We start from the raw sequence: 19,687 nt of genomic DNA, 5'->3' as shown, positions 1-19,687 counted from the left end.
TCAATATACGATTTTGCCACATTGGAAAGCTCTCTTTCACTCTATCTCTCTCCGATTCATTTACTATATTCACACAAAGTATATTGTGCACATGCTCACTCTTCTCTCTCTAGCGCATCCACTCTCTTATCTTCTTGCTCCTATTCTCTCACTCATTCTCTCTGTTTCTCATCCAGCAAAACCACAGCAAGTTTGCATGTAAAAATAGCATAAAATGCAAAGAAGAAAAAAAAAACTGAATAACAAACTCCATGACAATGTAATTTTGTGTGTGGAGACAGAGATAGAAAAAAGGCCGAGAGAAGACTTAAATATGCAAACACATCACGCATGCATATGATGCGATTGCAATTTCAACAATATACATGTATAGCGCATATCGAGAGCATTAAATTGTGGTAACCGTTGATTTTGCAGTTCGATGCACATACAATGTCATTTGAATGCCGGCATTTTCGAAAGAAATGTGAACAAACGCTCTCTCTATCTATTTCTCATTGTCTTTTTTTTTCTCTTCATTTTGTTTGTGTCATGACATTTTCTATTTTAGTTTCCCATCCAAATAAACTCTTGTTGAAAATTGTTTGTGGTTTTTTTTTTGTTATTTGGTGTCCCTCTCTATTTCTCAAAATCGGTGATTTATTTGTTTGTATCATCACTTGGGAGCTACTTAATTTTTGTTTTTATTTCTTCAGAAAAAAAAATCTACTTATTATACGAATGTGGCTGGGTGCATGTCTACATCTACTGGTGATGCAAGGTGATAATTTTATATGTGTATGTGCATGATTGAAAAAGAGAGTTCTGCTGTCAAAATTTGAAGAAAAAAAAAATGGTGAAAAAGTCACACTTACTTTGATTATCGCTCACTGAAGATGTTGATCAATTTTTTTCGTTCGCCGTTGTTGTTATTCTCGTCGTTGTTGTCGCCGTTGTAGCCGATTTTTAATGCCACCGAACAGACCTTGAATTAACTAGATCCAGTACAATACGACCCGTTGTATTTCTGCTGACACTAGCCTCTTTGATTCGCTTAAATGGTATGGTATGAAAGTTGCTGCTGCTATCGTTGTTTTTATTTAATGTTTTATTCGATTTTTATAAACTTTTTACCCGAATCACAACCTCGATGTACACAGACGATTTACAAGAAAAAACTTCAATTTTCCGTTTGCCTGTATCGAATAATTTTGGCCGGCTTTCACTTGAATTTTTTCAAATTTATTTTTCATGCGCGAATTTCTACAACAACAATTTTTATTTCGGTTTGTTCAATTGAAGTGAGAGAGAGAGAAAGAGAGTTTCAAAAAAAAAAATGCGTTGTCTCTCGATGTAATCGATGAATTGTTTAAGTTTTTTGAAATTATATTCTAAATTCGATTTCGCCGACAATGTGGACGAGTCGTTTTAAAAAATTCGTCTCGTTATATTCAGCGTTCGTTGCTGAATGGAAAATTTTTCTTTTTTCAAAATTAAAATAAGCGAACACACGCACACACTCTCGTACCAATAACGATAATTATTCATCAAGTTTTTCGTCTTTTCTTTTGGAAAATAACAGTTTGAAGCAAATTCTGACGCTTTCTATATATTCTTTTTCTCTCTATTAATTTCTTTCACGAAAAACGTTTGCGAAAGATAGAAGGAAGAGAAAAAAAGCGGATTTATCGTGAAGATGCTTTGAAAGTTATTCGATCTTATGAATCGATTCCGAAAAAAAAATCAATTTGACAATTTCTGCCTATCTGTACGTTTTGATTCTATTTTCTAGTTGGCTTTGGGCTGGTTGCGTGTGCTTACTCTTGTATAACCAAATCAAAACTGAATCGAAAACAATGTTTCAACTTAAAAGCAAAACAACCACGCGCATTCGTAGCGGTTGTGTATTCATACAGGCACTACGTTTAGCGAGGGAATATATAGCGTCAAGCCGGTCGTTTATAGTGTAGTGTGCGGAGAGCGTGCGCATGTGCGCATGTGTGTGTATTTGTATGTTCATGAATATGCTCTCACTCTCGATCTGTTGTTGGCGGTTTGTTGTTTTCAATTCGGGTTCAGAACTCAGCTGGTTGCCGTATGACAATTCTCTCTCGCTCTTTCGCGCTGTATAAACAAAGTGAGCATTTTTCAGCTGGCCAGCTGAATTTTCACTTGGTGTGTATTGTGCTGTGTTCAACTGGTGTGTTGCGGTTGTGTACGATTATGCTGCTGCTTGTTAAAATAACGCGCACAGTGGCTGCGATATGGCATATAGTGTTTGTGTGCGAAACCGTGTGATACGATACACGTGTTTGTCTTTGATCCATATTAATTTAAATATGCGCAACACCGCAACGACAACATTTTCCGACAAATTTGACGAAATACAAAACTCGTTTCATTGCGTACCGTAATGGAATTTTTGCAAAACGCAAACCGATAGAGACTATTTAAATTTTAATTCGATATCTTGCTCTTTTTCCACACACATTCTCTCTTTCTCTCTTTCTGTCACATAGCTCATGTGGATGTGAGCCATCGCATCATTCTTAGAGGCACTCAGATCCATGCCGATTTTATTCATTGACCAAAAAGACCGAATATAATTTTATTTCGCAAATCAAAACATTAGCCTTCTTCAAGATCAAGTACACACATATATCCGATTTCTTGTTGCTATTGTTGTTAGTCATGTGTTATTTTGTTTGTAAAGCCAAGATACAACTGACACAGTGATGAATGTATTGCGGCAAGCGTGTACTAAAGCTCCACAGAAAAAAAAAAAAGAAGTTATAACTAGTTTCAGTGCATTTCTTACAATAACACAATAATTGGTGTTCTCTCACTTGCTCTCTCTCTCTCTCTCTCTCTCTCTCTCTCTCTCTCTCTGTGTGTGTGTGTGTGTGTGTCTCGTTCTTCATCTGCGTCTGAAAGGTTTGCAAGTTTTTCCTTCATCAACTTAAAATGTCCATGATAATTTTCGCGACGGTGTTTCGAATGTTGGCGGGACCAATATGTGGCGTGTATCGAGAAATCGTTTTATTAAGCAACGCCCTATTGTGAACTTTCTTATTTATTTGCATGTGGCATCAAGAATTTAAAAAATAACAATCCGAAGCTACCGAATCTAGGCCACCAAACATTTTTTTTCTCTTTTTTCATCACTGTTTTTTTTTATCAGTTAGTCGATATGAATTGCGATATTTTTGGTTACGCACAGAAAACCAGAGTTTGTTATTTTTAATTGTCAACGCATTTCTAAGCCTATTTTCCCCAAACTGATATCTACCTCTGTTTTTTTTTTAATTTCAAACGGTTATTGCTCTCGCAATATTTTTTGGTGCTCGCTTTGTTGTCTTGTTTCAACTCTGTGACGAAGATAAGTCTATCACCTTTTCATAAAAACGATGTTATCACACACATACACACACTATTTTGCTATTTTGAAAATTGAATTTTTCACACCTAGAATGTGTGTTATTTTTGGGGCGAGCGATCATCAACAGACTGCGTGGATGTGTGTCTGAATCATGCATGATGTTTTTTTCTCGCTCTCTATTGTCGCGGGTTCTTCTTTCTCTCTGTTGATTGCGCTTGCCGGTGGAAATAAAGACCTTCAACTTGCAATTTTATCAACCATTATTGACCACCACTATCGGTTTCAACGTAATATGCACACACTATATCACGATATAATTGTGTCGCGAATTGATATTCCATGCCCAATCAGTCAATGTAAATAACATACAAGTTTGCACTATCATTGCATATCATAAACTTCATTTACTTCAAGTATATTAATTTGTAATGAAATAAGGGAGGCATTTGGCGTGAAGAGATGGGAGACAAAGTGAACAGGAGCTTGCAAATATTTTGTTTGTGAAATTGTTCAAGCGCGAGAGTTAGAAAAAAAAAACGCACACACACACACTGGCTGATTGACTAAGTGAGAGTTCTATATCAGTTGCTAATCACGTGTATTATTTCATTTTTACATGGAATTTTTTTTTCATCTTCTTTCGCACATGTTGGCGCTTCATGTGTGTCTTACGAGCAACGTATACAAATGAATTGTTGTTTCATATTTTGTCGCCTCTCATCTCATTTAATGATGATGAAATTTTAATAAGAAATCTTGAAAGATCGTTAAATTTACAATAATGGCCAAGAAGAGGACGCCGTTCATTTGAATGCCAAAGAAATTGAAGAAGAAACAAAAGAGTCGCTTAACTCTTCTAAATATCCGATTGACGTTTTTTGAAACAAAAAAACACGACCCCATTGTTATTTTCTTCGGCTTTACTAAAATTGAGTGTACGTTTTATCTGTGAAGTTCAAACATTTGTTTCAAATGCTTAAGCATATAGCTCAATTCAATGATTTCTTTTTTATTGTTGTGCCTTCTACTTCGCCGACAATATATTCATTGATAATGTCATATAATTATAGTATTTCTCTCTCGTGCAAACAAAGAATGATGCAAACGAAATTATCGAAAGAAAACAGTAAAACAAACACACAAATTGGTCTTTATTTGGCCGAATGTTGGCAAGGGAAGTGGCTTCCGTATCTGAATTGATGTGGTTTACTATCTTATCAATCTCTCACTCGCCAGTTCCCATTTGTTTTTCAGAGCCCGGACTAAATGCCACCGTACACTTACCGTACCAAGAAAAAAAGAGTTAATATTATTATTATTTATCAATGGGTTTTATTGATCGTCTGGATAGGGTATCATAGGGAAGATATAGTGCATTAGACAATAATAAAAGAAGTAGATTTGTTGATTTACAGAGCAAAGAAATTGAGTGTGTGTTTTTTTTTTGTTGTTCAACAAATGACGTCGATCGCCAAATGAAAGTTAGATAAAAACAAATTCATAAAACAAGATGATTTTGGTATGATGCAAACGTGATAATTACGGAATTTTCACATTTTTGTATTTTTAATCGTTCTTTTGCTATGGATTTTTTTGTGTGTGCTTTTGTACAGCTCCTTTATATCTTCTCTTGAGTCTCGATATGCTTTTGCAAACAAATGCTTAAATGTTTTTCGCAAAAAATAAAAAAAAATGTTTGCATTCAGCCGGAATTAATGGTCGAAATGAAGTTTGGTAAATTTCATAAGCATTGTTTTCTAGTCAGCTTTAATCAGTTTTAACACTCAACCACCGACTGTTGTTCAGATTACGACCCTGTGTTATCATTGTATATTTGCTTGTATTAAGCAGATGTATATATTAACAATGTAAACAAAATTTATATTAGATTTAGAATTAGGAACGAATTTTAAAAAAATTGATAATACGATAAAAATTGTTTCAAAACAAAACTGTACTTTAAACGGAATTCAAATGCAATCTGACCGGGTGATGATAATAGAAAAAAACATAGCTGACCAAAAACGCAACCGTTTCAAGTGTTTTGGAAATAAATCAAGCGCAAGAGTTGCAATGAACACTGTTTTGATAAAACATCATTTGCTATTTGGGCGAAAACAAAATTCCATTCAAATCATTCACATAAAATATGACTCTGAGTAATAACACATATATTTGTTCATTCGGAGAAGATGTAATCGTAAAAATGCAAAATAACCCCCAAATACCGCTCAAAAATGGGAATTATTTATTTAGACACCATGTAATGAGCATTTTTATTCCAACGAATTTGTGTCTCTTCTGGCACTTTCAACCAAATAAAACATTTTTTCGGGAAACTAGTGGAAAAACATTTCCGAACGAAAAAAAGATGATGTAACTTTGTATTGCATGATGTGATGAAGTCACCACTCAAAATTTCATTCAAAGTAAAAAAAAAACGATTCTGATAATGGTATGTTTTTTCCGGGTCAATTTGGCGGGGAGAACTGTATTCTGCATTTTTTTTTTAAGATAAAAAACTTGTAAAAAAATTCCACCATTTTTTTCTCTTTTATTTTATCATTCTTCTGAAATTAGAATATTGTGATATGTTTTGTGTGCTTTTATCAAACGAATTCGAATTCAAACTAGTTACTGACATACTTGTGTTTTGTGTGTGTTTGTAGTTTGTTTTGTCGATACTTGTTTTCAATTTCGAAATAAATACAAAGTATAACAGTCATACTTGAAATTAAATGCGATGCAAAATAATATGATGCATTTTATCGACGAGATTATGCTATTTATAGTTTAAACGTAAACAAAAACACATACACACACAAACCGTCGCGCACAAACTATTTGAAAAATGTAAAACACGAACACAAAAAAATACATAAATTCTGTGATCGTTTTCGTCAAGTTCAAGGAAGTTTGATGATTTGCATCACTAATTTTTGATCGTATCAACAAATTGAGAGAACATTACCTTTCATAAAATATGGTAAAATATTGATATCTCCAACATTTATAATGGAGGCCAAGCTAAAATGAAAATTTCATTTTCTAAACAAAACGGAACGTTTTTTTTTAAAGATAAATATTAATAATAATCAAATAAGACGGATATATTTTAAAATATTAATAAATTTTGACGTGAAATGTAAAGGATGCAGAGGGCATAGTTCTGTGTGAAATGGACCAACACAAAATTGGGAATTTTCATCTTTTCCAAAATGAACAACCTTGAAGTGGGACGGACAATTTGATACATTCAGTAATAACTAAGATGGTTCATCCACTATAATGGACTTACTATAGTACAGAGAAACAAATATTCGGTGTGCGGTGTTAGCAGATAGTCTACCCTCCAAGTGAACACATCATAGTGAAAGAAGAAATACATGTGTAGTAATAGCCGCATGTATCTCTTCTTTCACTACGATGCGTTCACTTGGATGAAATTAACACAAAAAATAGAGTAAAATAGAGTGCGTAACTCATTTTGAGGGGTAGAATCTCTGCTAACACCGCAAGTGCGAGTAAGCGTACTCGAATATTTGTTTCTGTGTAGCTTGAAGCTATTGACTTCATTTCATTTAAGCATTTTTAAATTTATTTTGATTGGATATTGTGCGAAGATAATAATAGTTTCTAAATTTGATTCAAATCACAACCAGTACGAATAAATTTAGAAATAAAATCACAATTCAGAACAGAAAAGTTGAAATCTTAGCATTTCTTCACATTGCTTATTATAAAATACCGTAAAATACTAATGAATTTGCTAAAAAATTAAAGCTTTGAATCTAAATTTTGGGTAAAATATGTGTTACTTATCTAAATAAGAAAATCGTATCTAAAAGAAAAACTGTCGTCGAGTACACTTTCGGAAATAATATCGTGTACATTGTCGGATACAATGTCGTCGTTCCCAATAATGTCGTTGGATAAGACTTAGACGGTTAGTTAAACTTGTTTATTTATCAGTTGAATACTGGTTCTTATTTCAAACACATGTGTGATGAAATCTTGCGAAATTTACCATAATAAACATTTATATTTCAAGATTTACATTTTGTTAATTGTGGGACTACCATAATATTTTCTGAAGGAAAAGAGGATGCTACTACAGTGGATATTGAATAGTTCATTGATATGTTTGGTTGCTATTTTAGTAAATTCTGAAAATACGACCGTTCCAGAATCAAATAATTCTAATGAGTTGCAGTCAGTAATTGTTTCAACGATTTTGAAAAATGATGCCGTAAACATCACCGAGTCATTAATTGGTGATAAATCAAAGAATCCCTCTGGAGCGGCACATGTCATAGAGCATTCACAGATTGTTTGCTTTGATATTGATTCGACGGTGATCCGGGAAGAAGGTATCGATGAATTGGCCAAGTTTTGCGGCAAAGGTCAAGAAGTAGCCCGATTAACAAAAGAAGCAATGAAAGGAACAGTAACATACCAAGAGGCGCTTCGACTACGTTTAAACATTATTCAACCAACGCAACAGCAAATTCGGGAATTCCTCAAATCACATGCAACGTCATTATCATCAGGCATTCAGTAACGGTCACATTTAATCTTCACATGCCGTTTCATAAAACTTTTAACAAAATTAGGCCATTTTCAATCAATTTAAATAGGGAGTTCGTTGACCGATTGCGACATGCAAACAAAACCATTTACTTAATTTCCGGGGGATTTCGGTGCTTAGTCGAACCAATTGCTGAAGAGATTGGTATTCCTTTCGATCATGTATTTGCCAATATACTGTACTTCCATTACAATGGTACTGCACCTACATTTCGTGCAAAGCACACAATAAATACATTTTTTTCATCTATAGGCAGTTATGCTGGGTTTGATACCAATCAGCCAACATCACGAACGGGTGGCAAAAGTGAAGTAATTAACACAATTCGACAATCACTGGGCCAACAAGGGAATGTAAACATAACAATGATTGGCGATGGTGCTACCGACCTTGAAGCCGCGCCGCCAGCCAACAATTTCATCGGATACGGCGGCAATGTCGTACGTGAAGAAGTACACAAACGTGCAAAATATTATATTATTGATTTTCAACAATTGTACAAAAACCCTGGTTTATATCGCACTCCGTATGCTGATTAAAATTGTTGACTTTAGATTTTTGAAAAAAAAAAAAACATTTCGCTCTTTCAGTAGGAAATTCGTATATTGTAATAATGAACACACACGAATAAACAATGATAACAAAATCATTTTGACTCTGCATTTCATTTTGACTCAAAACGAAAATATTTTTACATTACACGATTAATATACAAATTCATGTTCAATTTAAATTAGATTTTTTTGTTAATTTTTCATTATTATTGTCTCGAAAAAAAGTATTTCGTTACTAGAGAAAGACCGAGGCCGAGCGAATTTTTCTAACTAAATTTTTCTGTCTTTCTAGAGTTTTGAATATTTAGATGGCCAGGCATTCGAGTCAAATTGATTTCTGATATCCATCTATAGATACATGTATTAGCACCGTATGAGGGGATAATAAATTTTGTTGATTGCCCGCACTTTCAAGGTGCCTATAAAAACTCTGCGTAATATTAACAAAAATAAATTAGGAATTGGCCAATCCTTCCAAATTGGGTAGGGTTACAATAGTTTTTTTCTGCATCAACATTGTTGTTTAAACTTTCTTTTTTTGAAATTTCGTAGATCTTTGATTTTAATGCTCCCAATGTATATACCACTTTTAATCTACTTACGTTGCATTTAACTGTGTTACTGCTGTTCATACCAATTTTAATGTATTCTCACTCGAAATTGGAAAACCTGCCACAGATTTCTTTGTGCAACTTCAATAGCAAATTATTTGGCATAAAATTCGCAAAATATCGTAAAATTTGAGATTCGATCCCATAGCAATGAACCCAACCTTAATTTACAATCTAATGGCCTTTATGGTTCTTATACCTAGTCACACAATGAAGTTGTTGAAGTTGGTTCTCTGGACTTTCTTAGCAAAAAAAAAATCGAAAATCGATTAAACGATTGTTCTGTTGTAGCTGTCACTTGTTGTACAGAGTACACGCAAATACACGATCAGCTGATTATATTGATGCCGGTAAATTTGATTACATTGAATAACGGGTTAGCGAGAGTGAGAGTAAACGATTGATTCGAACAAACAACACAAATGCCAAATTTACGTTCTCTTTTCAACATGCGTACTTTTTGCTGTTGTATGATACTGTCTACGCTATGCACACATCATCAAAATTTAGTATGGCTTTGACCAGTTTTGTTTATGTATTTGTTATTACTTTGGTGATTCAATGATTCAATTTTTTGGTATCTACCATTTCATTTGGTGTAATTTACGATGTATTGTCGTCTTCTGTCTCTGCTGATTTAGTCGCATTCAATCCATTTTTGGTTTCGACTTTGTTGAGTTCCAGCATCCGGAAATTCTTTACTGAACTCGGTGGAGTATCTTTGAGAAGAAAAATTAAAATTCATTCATTCAAATCTACTCGGTATTCATGAAGAAGATACATAAATCGAATATTATTAACGTCAATGGCAATATCAGTTTTGAATTCAATGCCACTTCACTTATTGTTTATGTTACAGTTGTCACCTTTTTTTATCTGGTTCTTTCATTCTGTTTTTATATTGCAATCGATTTCAATATTTTTTTACTTCCGTTGGCACTTTCTTTCGTCGATATCCGACTTACAAGTCGTCTTTTTTTCTAAATTTGAACAATTTTGATTTCCCAGCTGGGTCAATTTGAGTCTATTTATGTTTTTTTTTAAATGCCGATTTATCAACGCTGTAGTTCACACAAATCATAGAGTTTGTGCTATCATAAGCACCGACCCGGAGTACAAAGTCGATGAAGTAAAAGTTTTTAACAAAATACTCAATAGTCAATAATTCATTACAATTTCCATAAATCAAAAGAAAAAATTACAGAAAAAATAGATTCATGAATTTTTGAAAATTATAATTAAAATAAAGAAACGTTGAATATAATTACATTTTAAACTCAAAATTAAGCTTTCCAAGCTCGTTGAGCTTTTGTTTTCAAATCGGTTTTGAAATCTTCTACGTTATTAATCTGGTACGTAATTTATGGTGTGACAGCCAACACAACATAATAATAAGTAGCAGAATATGTAATAATAAACATATATCTGTGGCTGTTTTCTCTCTTTCTCGGTTGTTTCGGTAGTTTTTAAAAATAAACATTGAGGTAGGACCCGGCCTGGTTCATCAATCAATTTGCTGAAAGTGAAAAAAAGCCGACAAGAGCTAGAAGAGGATAAAAATATGAATATGTAAAAAAAGTGAAGAAGTTGTATTTCAGCGAGTTGTTGTTATTTATACGTGAATGAAAATCGGTTGGTTATTTCAAAATTGGTGTTTTTCTTTTAAATGTAATTTTCATTTCTACTGCGGTTTGTGCGTGTATGCAAGAGAAATTATTTTTTAATAAATCATAAAATGGCTCCAATTGCAAAGAATTCGCATGTAAATGCGAAAAAATCGCTCATTAATTTCATAAAATCATGTTACAAAGAGTATGTGAATGTGAATTATGCAAAATCGCTGTTATTTGATCCATCAAAATTGCCCATTGTATCGATTGGCATTTTAATCGTCGAATTTATGCTAAACATATTCATAGTGCAGCGTGTCAATTATACGGAAATCGATTGGATTGCATACATGCAAGAATGTGAGGGATTTTTAAATGGAACGACAAATTATTCACTTTTGAAAGGTACACATAACCTCAAATTTCTTCTCTATTTTTCATCTCCTCTTCTACCGATTTGATGATGTCGATCATATGATCATCGAAATAATAATTGTCTTTCGTTCAATTTCAGGTGATACGGGACCGCTAGTGTATCCGGCTGGATTTGTTTACATCTACACATTCTTATACTACATCACCGGCCATGGCAAAAATATTCGTTTGGCTCAATACTGTTTTATTTGCATTTATTTATTACAAATGCATTTGGTGCTAAAGATTTATTCGAAAAGTCGCAAAGTGCCGCCGTATGTGTTGATCTTCAGTGCATTCACATCGCATCGCATTCATTCGATTTATGTACTTCGTCTGTTCAATGATCCAATTGCAATACTGCTACTGTACGCTGCATTGAATTTCTATTTAAATGGAAATTGGACGATGGGCAGTATATTTTTAAGTTTGGGTGTTTCGGTAAAAATGAATATTCTATTATTTGCACCGGCCATTTTACTGTTTTACATTGTCAATTTGGGCTATGTGAATACAATCAAACAATTGAGCATATGTGCTGTAATTCAACTCGTTCTTGGTGCACCATTTTTATTGACACATCCTATCGAATATATAAAAGGCAGTTTTGATTTTGGTCGCATTTTTCAACATAAATGGACCGTCAATTATCGTTTCCTCCCAATCGAAACATTCGAGCATAAATATTTTCACATCACATTATTGGCCGTACACATAATGTTACTGCTCGTTTTTCTAGTGCCTTCCTATAAATACTTCCAGAATTATTGCCGTTTGAGAACGTTACAAGCACAACTGCAACCACAAATCGACGTTAAAAATCGCGAAAATGATGTAAATGGCACGGCGACCACAAAAAAATCAACTAAAAAACGAAAAACAAAAGATAATGAAGACAACAAACAAAGCGAAGAAGAAATTACAATCAACCAGAAGATATTTTTAAATTCATTCGAACAAATGCTGAGGAAATCAAGTGGTGCACCAGTACCACCAACTGCCACAGACAACGATGCCAAGATGCAAAAATATGACATCCATTTCGATCGTGCCGTTCAATTGGCCATTTTACCAATATTTTTGGCCAATTTTATCGGCATTGTCTGTGCACGAAGCCTACATTATCAATTTTATGTATGGTATTTTCATAGTTTACCGTATCTATCGTGGTTCACCGATTTTAATGTCATGTTGAAATTATTACTGCTCGGTCTTATTGAGTTCGCATGGAATACATATCCAAGCACCGTTCTATCGAGCAGTTTATTACATCTTAGTCATTTGATTCTATTGTATGGCATCGGATCGAAATTACTACGCATCGATCAGGATTCAAAACGAGTTAAAATTCAATAGAATTCAATATGTCTGTATTGAGATAGGTGAAGACGATGCAAAAATAGATAAACAAAATTCAATACAAGAAATATATTAGATATGAAAGACAATTTTTTTGATGATAAAATTTAAAGCGTAACTTGTTTTTACCAAAATGTGTGAAATAATAAATAGAATTAAAGAAGATTGAGTCGCACAGCACGACAAAAACTGAAAACAATGAACTCGACAAGACTGTTTATGTATATTGGAATAACACGAATTAATTAATTTGTTAATAGATTCCAACCAGTCACCGCAGATACTAATCTGCATTTGTTTCTCTAATATATTCTAATCTTCTTTTTTCCTGTAATTAATTTTTGTTTTAACAATTTAAAAAAGAAAACGATTAAAGTGAAAAAAGTTTGTTAAAAAAATATATATATATTTTTGTCTATTTTTTTTTTTAAATATGTGTCAAACAGCAAATTAAACATTAAATTTCCGTCCGAAAATGTTTTGTTTTTTTTTATATATATATCTCAATTTCTATCGCTTTTTTCGTTCTAGCCTTTTAATGAACGATTTAGCCGAAATATTTTTCCTCTCTCTCTGTCTGTCTCTATATTTTTTCAGAATTTATTTAAAAGAATAAAAGTCTTAAAAGAAAATGTGTGTAAAAGCGTTTTCAGTACGAATGTTACGTTGTTTGCTAAAAAGAAGTTTCGATGATGAAATGAAATGTGGCCTAATTGCTAATAGTTGTGTCATTTGAATGACTTGGTGCGGCTGGTGATTGTTCTCTGCTGCGGGTGGTCGGTGTTACACAGAAATACCGTAGCAGGGTAGTTTCTGATTTTCGTCGTGTTGGTGTTGTTGTATTGGCGTCTGTCGTAACATTTGAACTGTTTGTAATTGTATCATCATGATGCGGTTGACACGATGATAATCGTCGCCTCTGTATGCCACTTCGGTCAGATGATTTAATTTTTCGCATTCGTGGCGATAAAATGCCACTGTTCAATTCATGGTGTTGATGAAGATGATGTTGGCTATCACTGTGACCGTATGTTTGTTGTGACTCCTGTTGTGTATCATTTAATTTTTCAGTCAATTGACGGCCAACAGTCGACGATAATTTTTGCTTTCGAATTTTCGTCAGCCAATCAATATTTTCTTTGAGTTTTCGTTTTGGCGATTGTAATTTAAGATGTGGTGCATCACTGGCATTCATTACATAATTTGGTAGATTTGATGTGGGTGAAAATAGTGATTGTGAACACGATGGTCGATTTGATGATGATGATGGCGTACGAATTTCATCCAAACGATAATGGGTCAATTGATTTCGTTCGTTGAGCGGTGACAATAGTATTTTACCACTGTCATCTTTTGGTGGTGTCTCAATTTCTTCCGTAATACCAGGCAATATGCGTCGCGGTGTATCATCGTTGCATTGATTATACTTTTGATAAATGTCAGTGCTTGTCGATGTTGTTGGCGCAAATAAACGACGTGCCCGTGTTTCAATCAATTGTCGTTTGCTATCACCACCATATGATGATACCATTTGAGAATCGTCAGCATTTGCTTCGGCAAATGTACGTTTCATGGTTACCTTTTCCGTTGAACTGGGCGTCGTTTCATTTAGATCAACGATCCGTTTCAATGAACGTGGTGTATATTCTAAATATTTTAAACGTCGCTTCAACGGTGCCTCTTTTATACGTGGAAATACTTCGGTTTTTCCAGGATAATCTTGTACTGTGTCATCTGTATCGATACTATCATTATTTATGCGCCAAATTTTATGCCGTGAATCATCGCTACAGGTGACAATACGTAGTTCGGGCGTTTTAGCCCATGCAACGCATGTCACTTCGTCGGCATGACCAAGCAATGCCAATATTGGCTTTGAACTATTTACATTCCATATGTAAGCCTTTTCATCTTTGCTACCACTTATCAAATACTGTTCGTCAGGACTTAAACTAGATTTTATATAAAATGTACTATTCGTTAAACCGGTATAGCTGATTATCGGTTGTGTTGCATATACGCCTAAATTAAAACAATAGATATTGTGATCCATGCAATTTACATAGAGCTTTTGACCAGTACTATCGATTAATAAATTTGAATATCCCTGATGCGTTGATGTGCCCGGATATGGAATACTATGCTTTGGTACTGGCTCTTTTTTGTAACAACTATAGTTACGCCGCAAATCCCACACTTTTATTATACCATCACCACCGCCACATGACACTAATGTGTAATCGTCCTATTGAAATGAAACAAAAATTAATGAACAAATTATAAATTTTGTGCCGATTTGACTTTTACGAAGTGTGACCATACCTGAAATGCCAAACCAGTGATACTGCTAGACGGTTGTTGTGGTGGCAACTTTGGTGTTTGTCTTGCCGATGCCTTTCGACGATAGGCTTGCGGTGTACCAGGTCCCGACGCATGTCCACACAAAATACAATTATCTGCTTTTGGTCGATTGTTGCCGGTATTCATTCTGGCACGTGTGTCCCATATTAAAATTGCATTATCACGGCCACCAGTTGCAAAACATGCTGGATCTTGTCGTCGAAATGCAACCGTTTTTACTGAACGCGTATGACCCTGAAATGTTCGAACGAGCTCGAATCGACTTTCTCTCAATTGCCATAGACTAGTGTTGTGATCACCTGTGCATCAACATTTTCACAAAATAGAAAATTAAAAAATAAATAAATATTTATTTATGATTTTGATTTAAATTCAATTAATAGTTTCGCACGAATGTTAACATTTCCCGACCATGCAAGATTTTTGATATATGTTAAAGAAAGAATGATGATCGCGATAAAATATGTAAACACTATTCGGCACAACACACAGTTGTAAGATTTTTCTTTGTCATTAAGCATCTTCTCCGAATCATATGTTCTAGGCTTAAAGTGACAAATGTAGACGCGGAATGTGAGTCCAAATATACCATAATCTGATTAAGATAATTATTTGACATACCTGATGCAGAGATAATTTGCATTTGTCCCGGCACCCATTCGACATCAAAAACGGCATTATTATGGCACTGATTTCCGATCAACGGCTGTTCTTCAATGTTATCGTTTGGGATGTCAGTATTCTGAACGGCCACCTAAAACACAGAGTTTCACACAAAATTATTTACTCATTTATCTTTTTTGTTCCTCGGAAAAACACCATTTAACTTTTCAAAAGAGAGTGTAAATGAATACCTTTCCATCTTCATTGGCAATGGCAATGATGTTTCGATGATTGTGACAATTTGCAAATTTGGCCGCAAAAATTGGCGGTGTTGGATTGTAGTCGATGTGTACTTCGGATGGTGCGATGCCTCTCCAACAGTCATATTTATGTGCTGATAATCTGGATAAAACGTTGTCATATTGCCATCTTTTCTCTGCAAACGAAACAACATTATCAATGATTTGTCAAATCGCATTCTTCGTTCGTCTGTATATGTCAATTGCGTCATTCAAATAATAATAAAACAAATGTACGGCAAAAAAATTCCCCCACAATACCACAAATCAGATATTGTTTTTAAAATTTTGTTTTTTTCTTTGTATGACAAACTGAAAGGCGATTGCACGTAAAATTGCATTCAATGCAAATTGAATCGAAAAAATGATGGTCTCTGCTGACTGTGACAAAAGTCATAGTCAGTTTCAGTTTTTTTTTCGGTTTTGTTGTTGGTTCACTTTCTCAATCGATTCATTTTATTTAAATTCACAATTTTAAAAAAACAATTTAAATACTCACGATAACCATATTGTCGATTTAAAAACGAAACCACTGTATTCATCGTTGTGACGTTAACTATTCTTTAAGTAAAATGTTCAATTGTTCTCTCTTTAATTTCCTCAATTAAATGTATTAGTTTTCCGTTTCTGCCGATGATTCGTTGTCTATTCAGTTTTCGAACGAAAATTTGCTTTGAATAATTCTACATTCATCCACAGAGAGATAAAAGAAACCGAGTGATTATCACAAATTGATGCAACGCATGATGGGTCTTGGAATAAAAAAAAAATTTCTTGTTATTTTTGGCGGACAAAATGCAATTTGTGTGTCTTAACTGGCGGGTATTTTGACAGTTGAATTTGAAGTTGAAGCCAACAACAAAACAAATAGATTGCGATGTATAAACTGACCGACACCGCCAGAGGTCGTTACATGTAATTAGTTCAGTTGACAATGTTTATAGAACATGAGGATCTGTAAATGAACGAAACGGTTCATGTATGCTATGTTGCCATCGTTGAATCATCAGTGCATAAATCGGTACAAACGGTTTTCTAAATGAAAATTCCATTAAAAAAATATGATGAAAATTATTCTGAAATAATTATGATAAAACTATTATGTGGGACAATTCAGAAGAATCACAAGCGTTCGCTTGAAATTAGCGCAAAAATGTTTTCGTTTAAAAATGAGCTCGAAAATATGATTTAGTAACATGCGATTATTACGAATTGTTCATCTATTTGTTAATCTAGGGCGTTAATAGATACTGATGTTGAGTTTTTATTGAGCCCAATACCTGTGTTGACTCACACTCCACATTTTTCTTCTATTTGTTTCAATTAACTTCACTTTTTTTTCTAAATTCTGTTCATTATAAATGCTAAACGAAATGTTTTTCGCAGAAAAATGTACGCATTGTTTCGAAAAAAAAAACTAATAATCTTAAATTACTTAATGCTAAACCATTAATCAAGTCAAGTAGTTATTAACCGAATTTCATTTCGAAGATAACGAATTACATTTGTTTCTGTTTTTTATCTCCGAAATACCTGGAAATTTTATGAATGATATTCTATGACTAATGCCCTACATGAGAGTTGAGTTCAATGTTTGTAAACCATTAACCTACTACTACAATTCAAATGAACAATGATTTTCATTCAAATTTTTCGCGAATTAATTTATGCGTTCGTTATAATTTTATGCGTCGTCGTCGGCCGGTGAGATATGGACGTTCAACCTGAATGCAGGTGGGGAAGGTGGAGCCATCGGTCCGATTCACACTCTATCTCTCACCAAACTCAAATTCGCGCGCCCCAATATCAAAAACCGATATAAATATTAAACTAATCTGATGAAATGCGTTTAGAATTTGTTTTGATTTGTTGAGTGTTGCATTCGATACGAAGACGTTGAATAAACGATTTTTTTTTTCCGCTAAATCAAAGTCTTATTATTTTGTTTGAAGAAGAAATAATAATTTTTTCACATCAAAATAATGTTTTTGTTCTCAGTTCTACTGGTTTTGTGCTTAAGCTCAGTAAGTGAATTATTTTTTTCTTAATAATAATAATATTCGAATTTCAATTACGAATTGATTTTCTTGAAAATCGATTTTTTTAAACTTAAATTGTGATTTCCACAGACGACATATTCGCAAGTGGATGAATATGATTGTGAAATTACGCCTCCGTTAAATGTTGAACCGTTGTCATGTTGTCGCACAAGTAAACCATTCGATCGCAACAATTTTCCGGAATGTTTTCCCAATTCAGTATCAACGACAACACCACAGATTCCGGTTAGTGAAGTTGCATATGATGACGATGATTCCGACGAAGATTCGGTTACACCAACAAATGGTCCCATCGGCAAAGATGATTATTATACGAAATGGTATAAAAAGGATAAATACGGATACAATTATTATCCGTACAAACATCATTATGACGATCATCATAGATCGTCACATTATCATGATGATTACCATCACGGTGGCGCAGGCGGAGGTGGAGGCAGTGGCAGTGATTATCATCGTTTTGGTGGTGGATACCGTGGTGGACGATACAGTCGGCAAATTGTTTATCGCATCAATTCAGCACCGGCGGTAAGTTTTAAATTTCAATTTGAAGAAAAAATATACGAGAAAGATCTTCACTGATCAGTTCATGATCAAAGTGATATGCTTTTGAAAACGATCATTTTTGCGATGCACAACATTTTCTACCAATTTTTTTCCGCAGTTTTGTTCCATTGAATGCATTTTCAATCAAACGAATATAATAGCAAATGGTCGATTTGATCGTAATATTGCCGTTCAAGTGTACGCCGATTACTATCCAGAGGTGCCCATTGATTTATTGACACGTTCGATTGATCGATGCACGAAGCAATTGCGAAACTTTTTAATCAGCCGACGACGACGAATTCGCCTCCAATCCGGCCGCAATTTACCAGTTAGACGATGTCGTAACGGTTCTGGTATGTTTGCTGCATGCTTCAATCGCGAAATTTATCGAAATTGCCCGCCACAATTGGATACAGATAGTAAGTTTTTATTTGATTTTCAATTTATAAGCAGTTTTAATGCATTTTTGTTAAAATGTTCATAATAGATGAAGACTGTGATACACTTCGCACATTCATCGACAACTGTTCACCAACCCGGGGTATTCGAAATAATTTCAGCTTTGATAACATTGATGTCGATGAAAACGGCAACTTTATTCCAACATAATAAACAAATTAACTTTTTTTATACTATTTACAAATAAGCATTCTTTTCGGTCTATGAGTCATACACTATTCTCGCAGAACATTTCATTCAATAGAAAATGTGCGTTTTTTTTTTGCGCAAATTAATAATTCTATTTTATACAAATGACGAATATTCTAAATTAATTATATTTGACGAACGAATAAAAATAAATGTTTGAATTGATTAAATGTGGTAACAACAAAAACATACATATATTGTTTGTGTACTGTACGTGAACTAATAAATTTGTTTTTGACCCCATTCTCATTGATTTTTAGAATAGGCATTAGGTATGATAATTGGACGGTGAATTGCACGCATCTCCAATGTATTGGAGTTAGCGCGCGCATTTATTTGTGGTTTTCAATTGTATAAGGTAATCAAGGTTAATCTGATTTCCTTTATTCATTTGATGAAGTTCAGCGTGTACATCGAGTGAATTTCTTTGCTTTGCGCGCATACATTTTCTTTCTCACTTATTCATCCAGTCTAATGTTCTATAATTATTTCTCTCTCTCGGTCTATCTTTATCTCTCTCTCTCTCTCTGTGTGTGTGTCTCTCTCTCTCAGTTCCTCTTTCTGTCTTAGAATATATCTCTCACAAAAGTGCGAAAGAACTAAACTATTGGTAGCTCATTAGTATGACCGTCAATTTCCCGAGTCAGTCAATGTATGCTGAGCGGTGATT

General features: G+C 34.0%; 5 protein-coding genes across 5 annotated transcripts in view; 3 read left to right on the top strand and 2 right to left on the bottom strand.

The window, feature by feature from the left end:
* Positions 1–1,839, bottom strand: part of LOC116346916 (sestrin homolog) — a 30,979-nt gene extending 29,140 nt beyond the window's left edge. The window contains exon 1 of the mRNA XM_031777212.1: positions 855–1,839. The gene's annotated coding sequence lies outside the window, so the exon portion shown is untranslated. The remainder of the gene's footprint in view (positions 1–854) is intronic.
* Positions 1,840–7,143: 5,304 nt separating this feature from the next.
* Positions 7,144–8,511, top strand: LOC116347049 (phosphoserine phosphatase-like). The gene is made up of 4 exons (XM_031777444.1): positions 7,144–7,304; positions 7,410–7,915; positions 7,996–8,141; positions 8,199–8,511. Exons 2-4 carry the CDS (start codon positions 7,464–7,466, stop codon positions 8,483–8,485), a joined length of 885 nt encoding a protein of 294 aa, XP_031633304.1. The 5' UTR covers positions 7,144–7,304; positions 7,410–7,463; the 3' UTR covers positions 8,486–8,511.
* Positions 8,512–10,514: 2,003 nt separating this feature from the next.
* LOC116346935 (lethal(2)neighbour of tid protein 2) lies at positions 10,515–12,896 on the top strand. The gene is made up of 2 exons (XM_031777251.1): positions 10,515–11,126; positions 11,236–12,896. Exons 1-2 carry the CDS (start codon positions 10,847–10,849, stop codon positions 12,489–12,491), a joined length of 1,536 nt encoding a protein of 511 aa, XP_031633111.1. The 5' UTR covers positions 10,515–10,846; the 3' UTR covers positions 12,492–12,896.
* Positions 12,897–12,930: 34 nt separating this feature from the next.
* Positions 12,931–16,571, bottom strand: LOC116346933 (protein lethal(2)denticleless). The gene is made up of 5 exons (XM_031777249.1): positions 16,257–16,571; positions 15,710–15,894; positions 15,477–15,609; positions 14,817–15,154; positions 12,931–14,739 (listed from the first exon to the last, which is right to left on the bottom strand). The coding sequence occupies exons 1-5, from the start codon at positions 16,297–16,299 to the stop codon at positions 13,204–13,206; spliced, it is 2,235 nt and encodes a 744-aa protein (XP_031633109.1). The 5' UTR covers positions 16,300–16,571; the 3' UTR covers positions 12,931–13,203.
* Positions 16,572–17,623: 1,052 nt separating this feature from the next.
* LOC116347035 lies at positions 17,624–19,150 on the top strand. Its single transcript, XM_031777429.1, has 4 exons — positions 17,624–17,781; positions 17,887–18,348; positions 18,485–18,788; positions 18,857–19,150. The coding sequence occupies exons 1-4, from the start codon at positions 17,740–17,742 to the stop codon at positions 18,976–18,978; spliced, it is 930 nt and encodes a 309-aa protein (XP_031633289.1). The 5' UTR covers positions 17,624–17,739; the 3' UTR covers positions 18,979–19,150.
* The last annotated feature ends 537 nt before the right edge of the window (positions 19,151–19,687 follow it).

The sequence above is a fragment of the Contarinia nasturtii genome, unplaced genomic scaffold (genome assembly GCF_009176525.2).
Source record: "Contarinia nasturtii isolate CC-2019 unplaced genomic scaffold, AAFC_CNas_1.1 Cnas_scaffold_1699, whole genome shotgun sequence".
NCBI classification, from domain to species: Eukaryota; Metazoa; Arthropoda; class Insecta; order Diptera; family Cecidomyiidae; genus Contarinia; species Contarinia nasturtii.
This window is presented reverse-complemented; position numbering and strand designations above follow the sequence as displayed.

Bases quoted from the DNA above. Each gene is read 5' to 3' on its own strand.
- LOC116347049 (XM_031777444.1), top strand. From the start codon at position 7,464: ATGCTACTACAGTGGATATTGAATAGTTCATTGATATGTTTGGTTGCT. The intron at 7,916-7,995 runs GTAACGGTCACA...CAATTTAAATAG, and splicing joins TCATTATCATCAGGCATTCA to GGAGTTCGTTGACCGATTGC. The intron at 8,142-8,198 runs GTACTGCACCTA...TTTCATCTATAG, and splicing joins ACTGTACTTCCATTACAATG to GCAGTTATGCTGGGTTTGAT.
- LOC116346935 (XM_031777251.1), top strand. From the start codon at position 10,847: ATGGCTCCAATTGCAAAGAATTCGCATGTAAATGCGAAAAAATCGCTC. The intron at 11,127-11,235 runs GTACACATAACC...GTTCAATTTCAG, and splicing joins AAATTATTCACTTTTGAAAG to GTGATACGGGACCGCTAGTG.
- LOC116346933 (XM_031777249.1), bottom strand. From the start codon at position 16,299: ATGAATACAGTGGTTTCGTTTTTAAATCGACAATATGGTTATC. The intron at 15,895-16,256 runs GTGAGTATTTAA...TTTCGTTTGCAG, and splicing joins AAATCGACAATATGGTTATC to AGAAAAGATGGCAATATGAC. The intron at 14,740-14,816 runs GTATGGTCACAC...TCATTTCAATAG, and splicing joins TCACTGGTTTGGCATTTCAG to GACGATTACACATTAGTGTC.
- LOC116347035 (XM_031777429.1), top strand. From the start codon at position 17,740: ATGTTTTTGTTCTCAGTTCTACTGGTTTTGTGCTTAAGCTCA. The intron at 18,349-18,484 runs GTAAGTTTTAAA...TTTTTTCCGCAG, and splicing joins GCATCAATTCAGCACCGGCG to TTTTGTTCCATTGAATGCAT. The intron at 18,789-18,856 runs GTAAGTTTTTAT...TGTTCATAATAG, and splicing joins GCCACAATTGGATACAGATA to ATGAAGACTGTGATACACTT.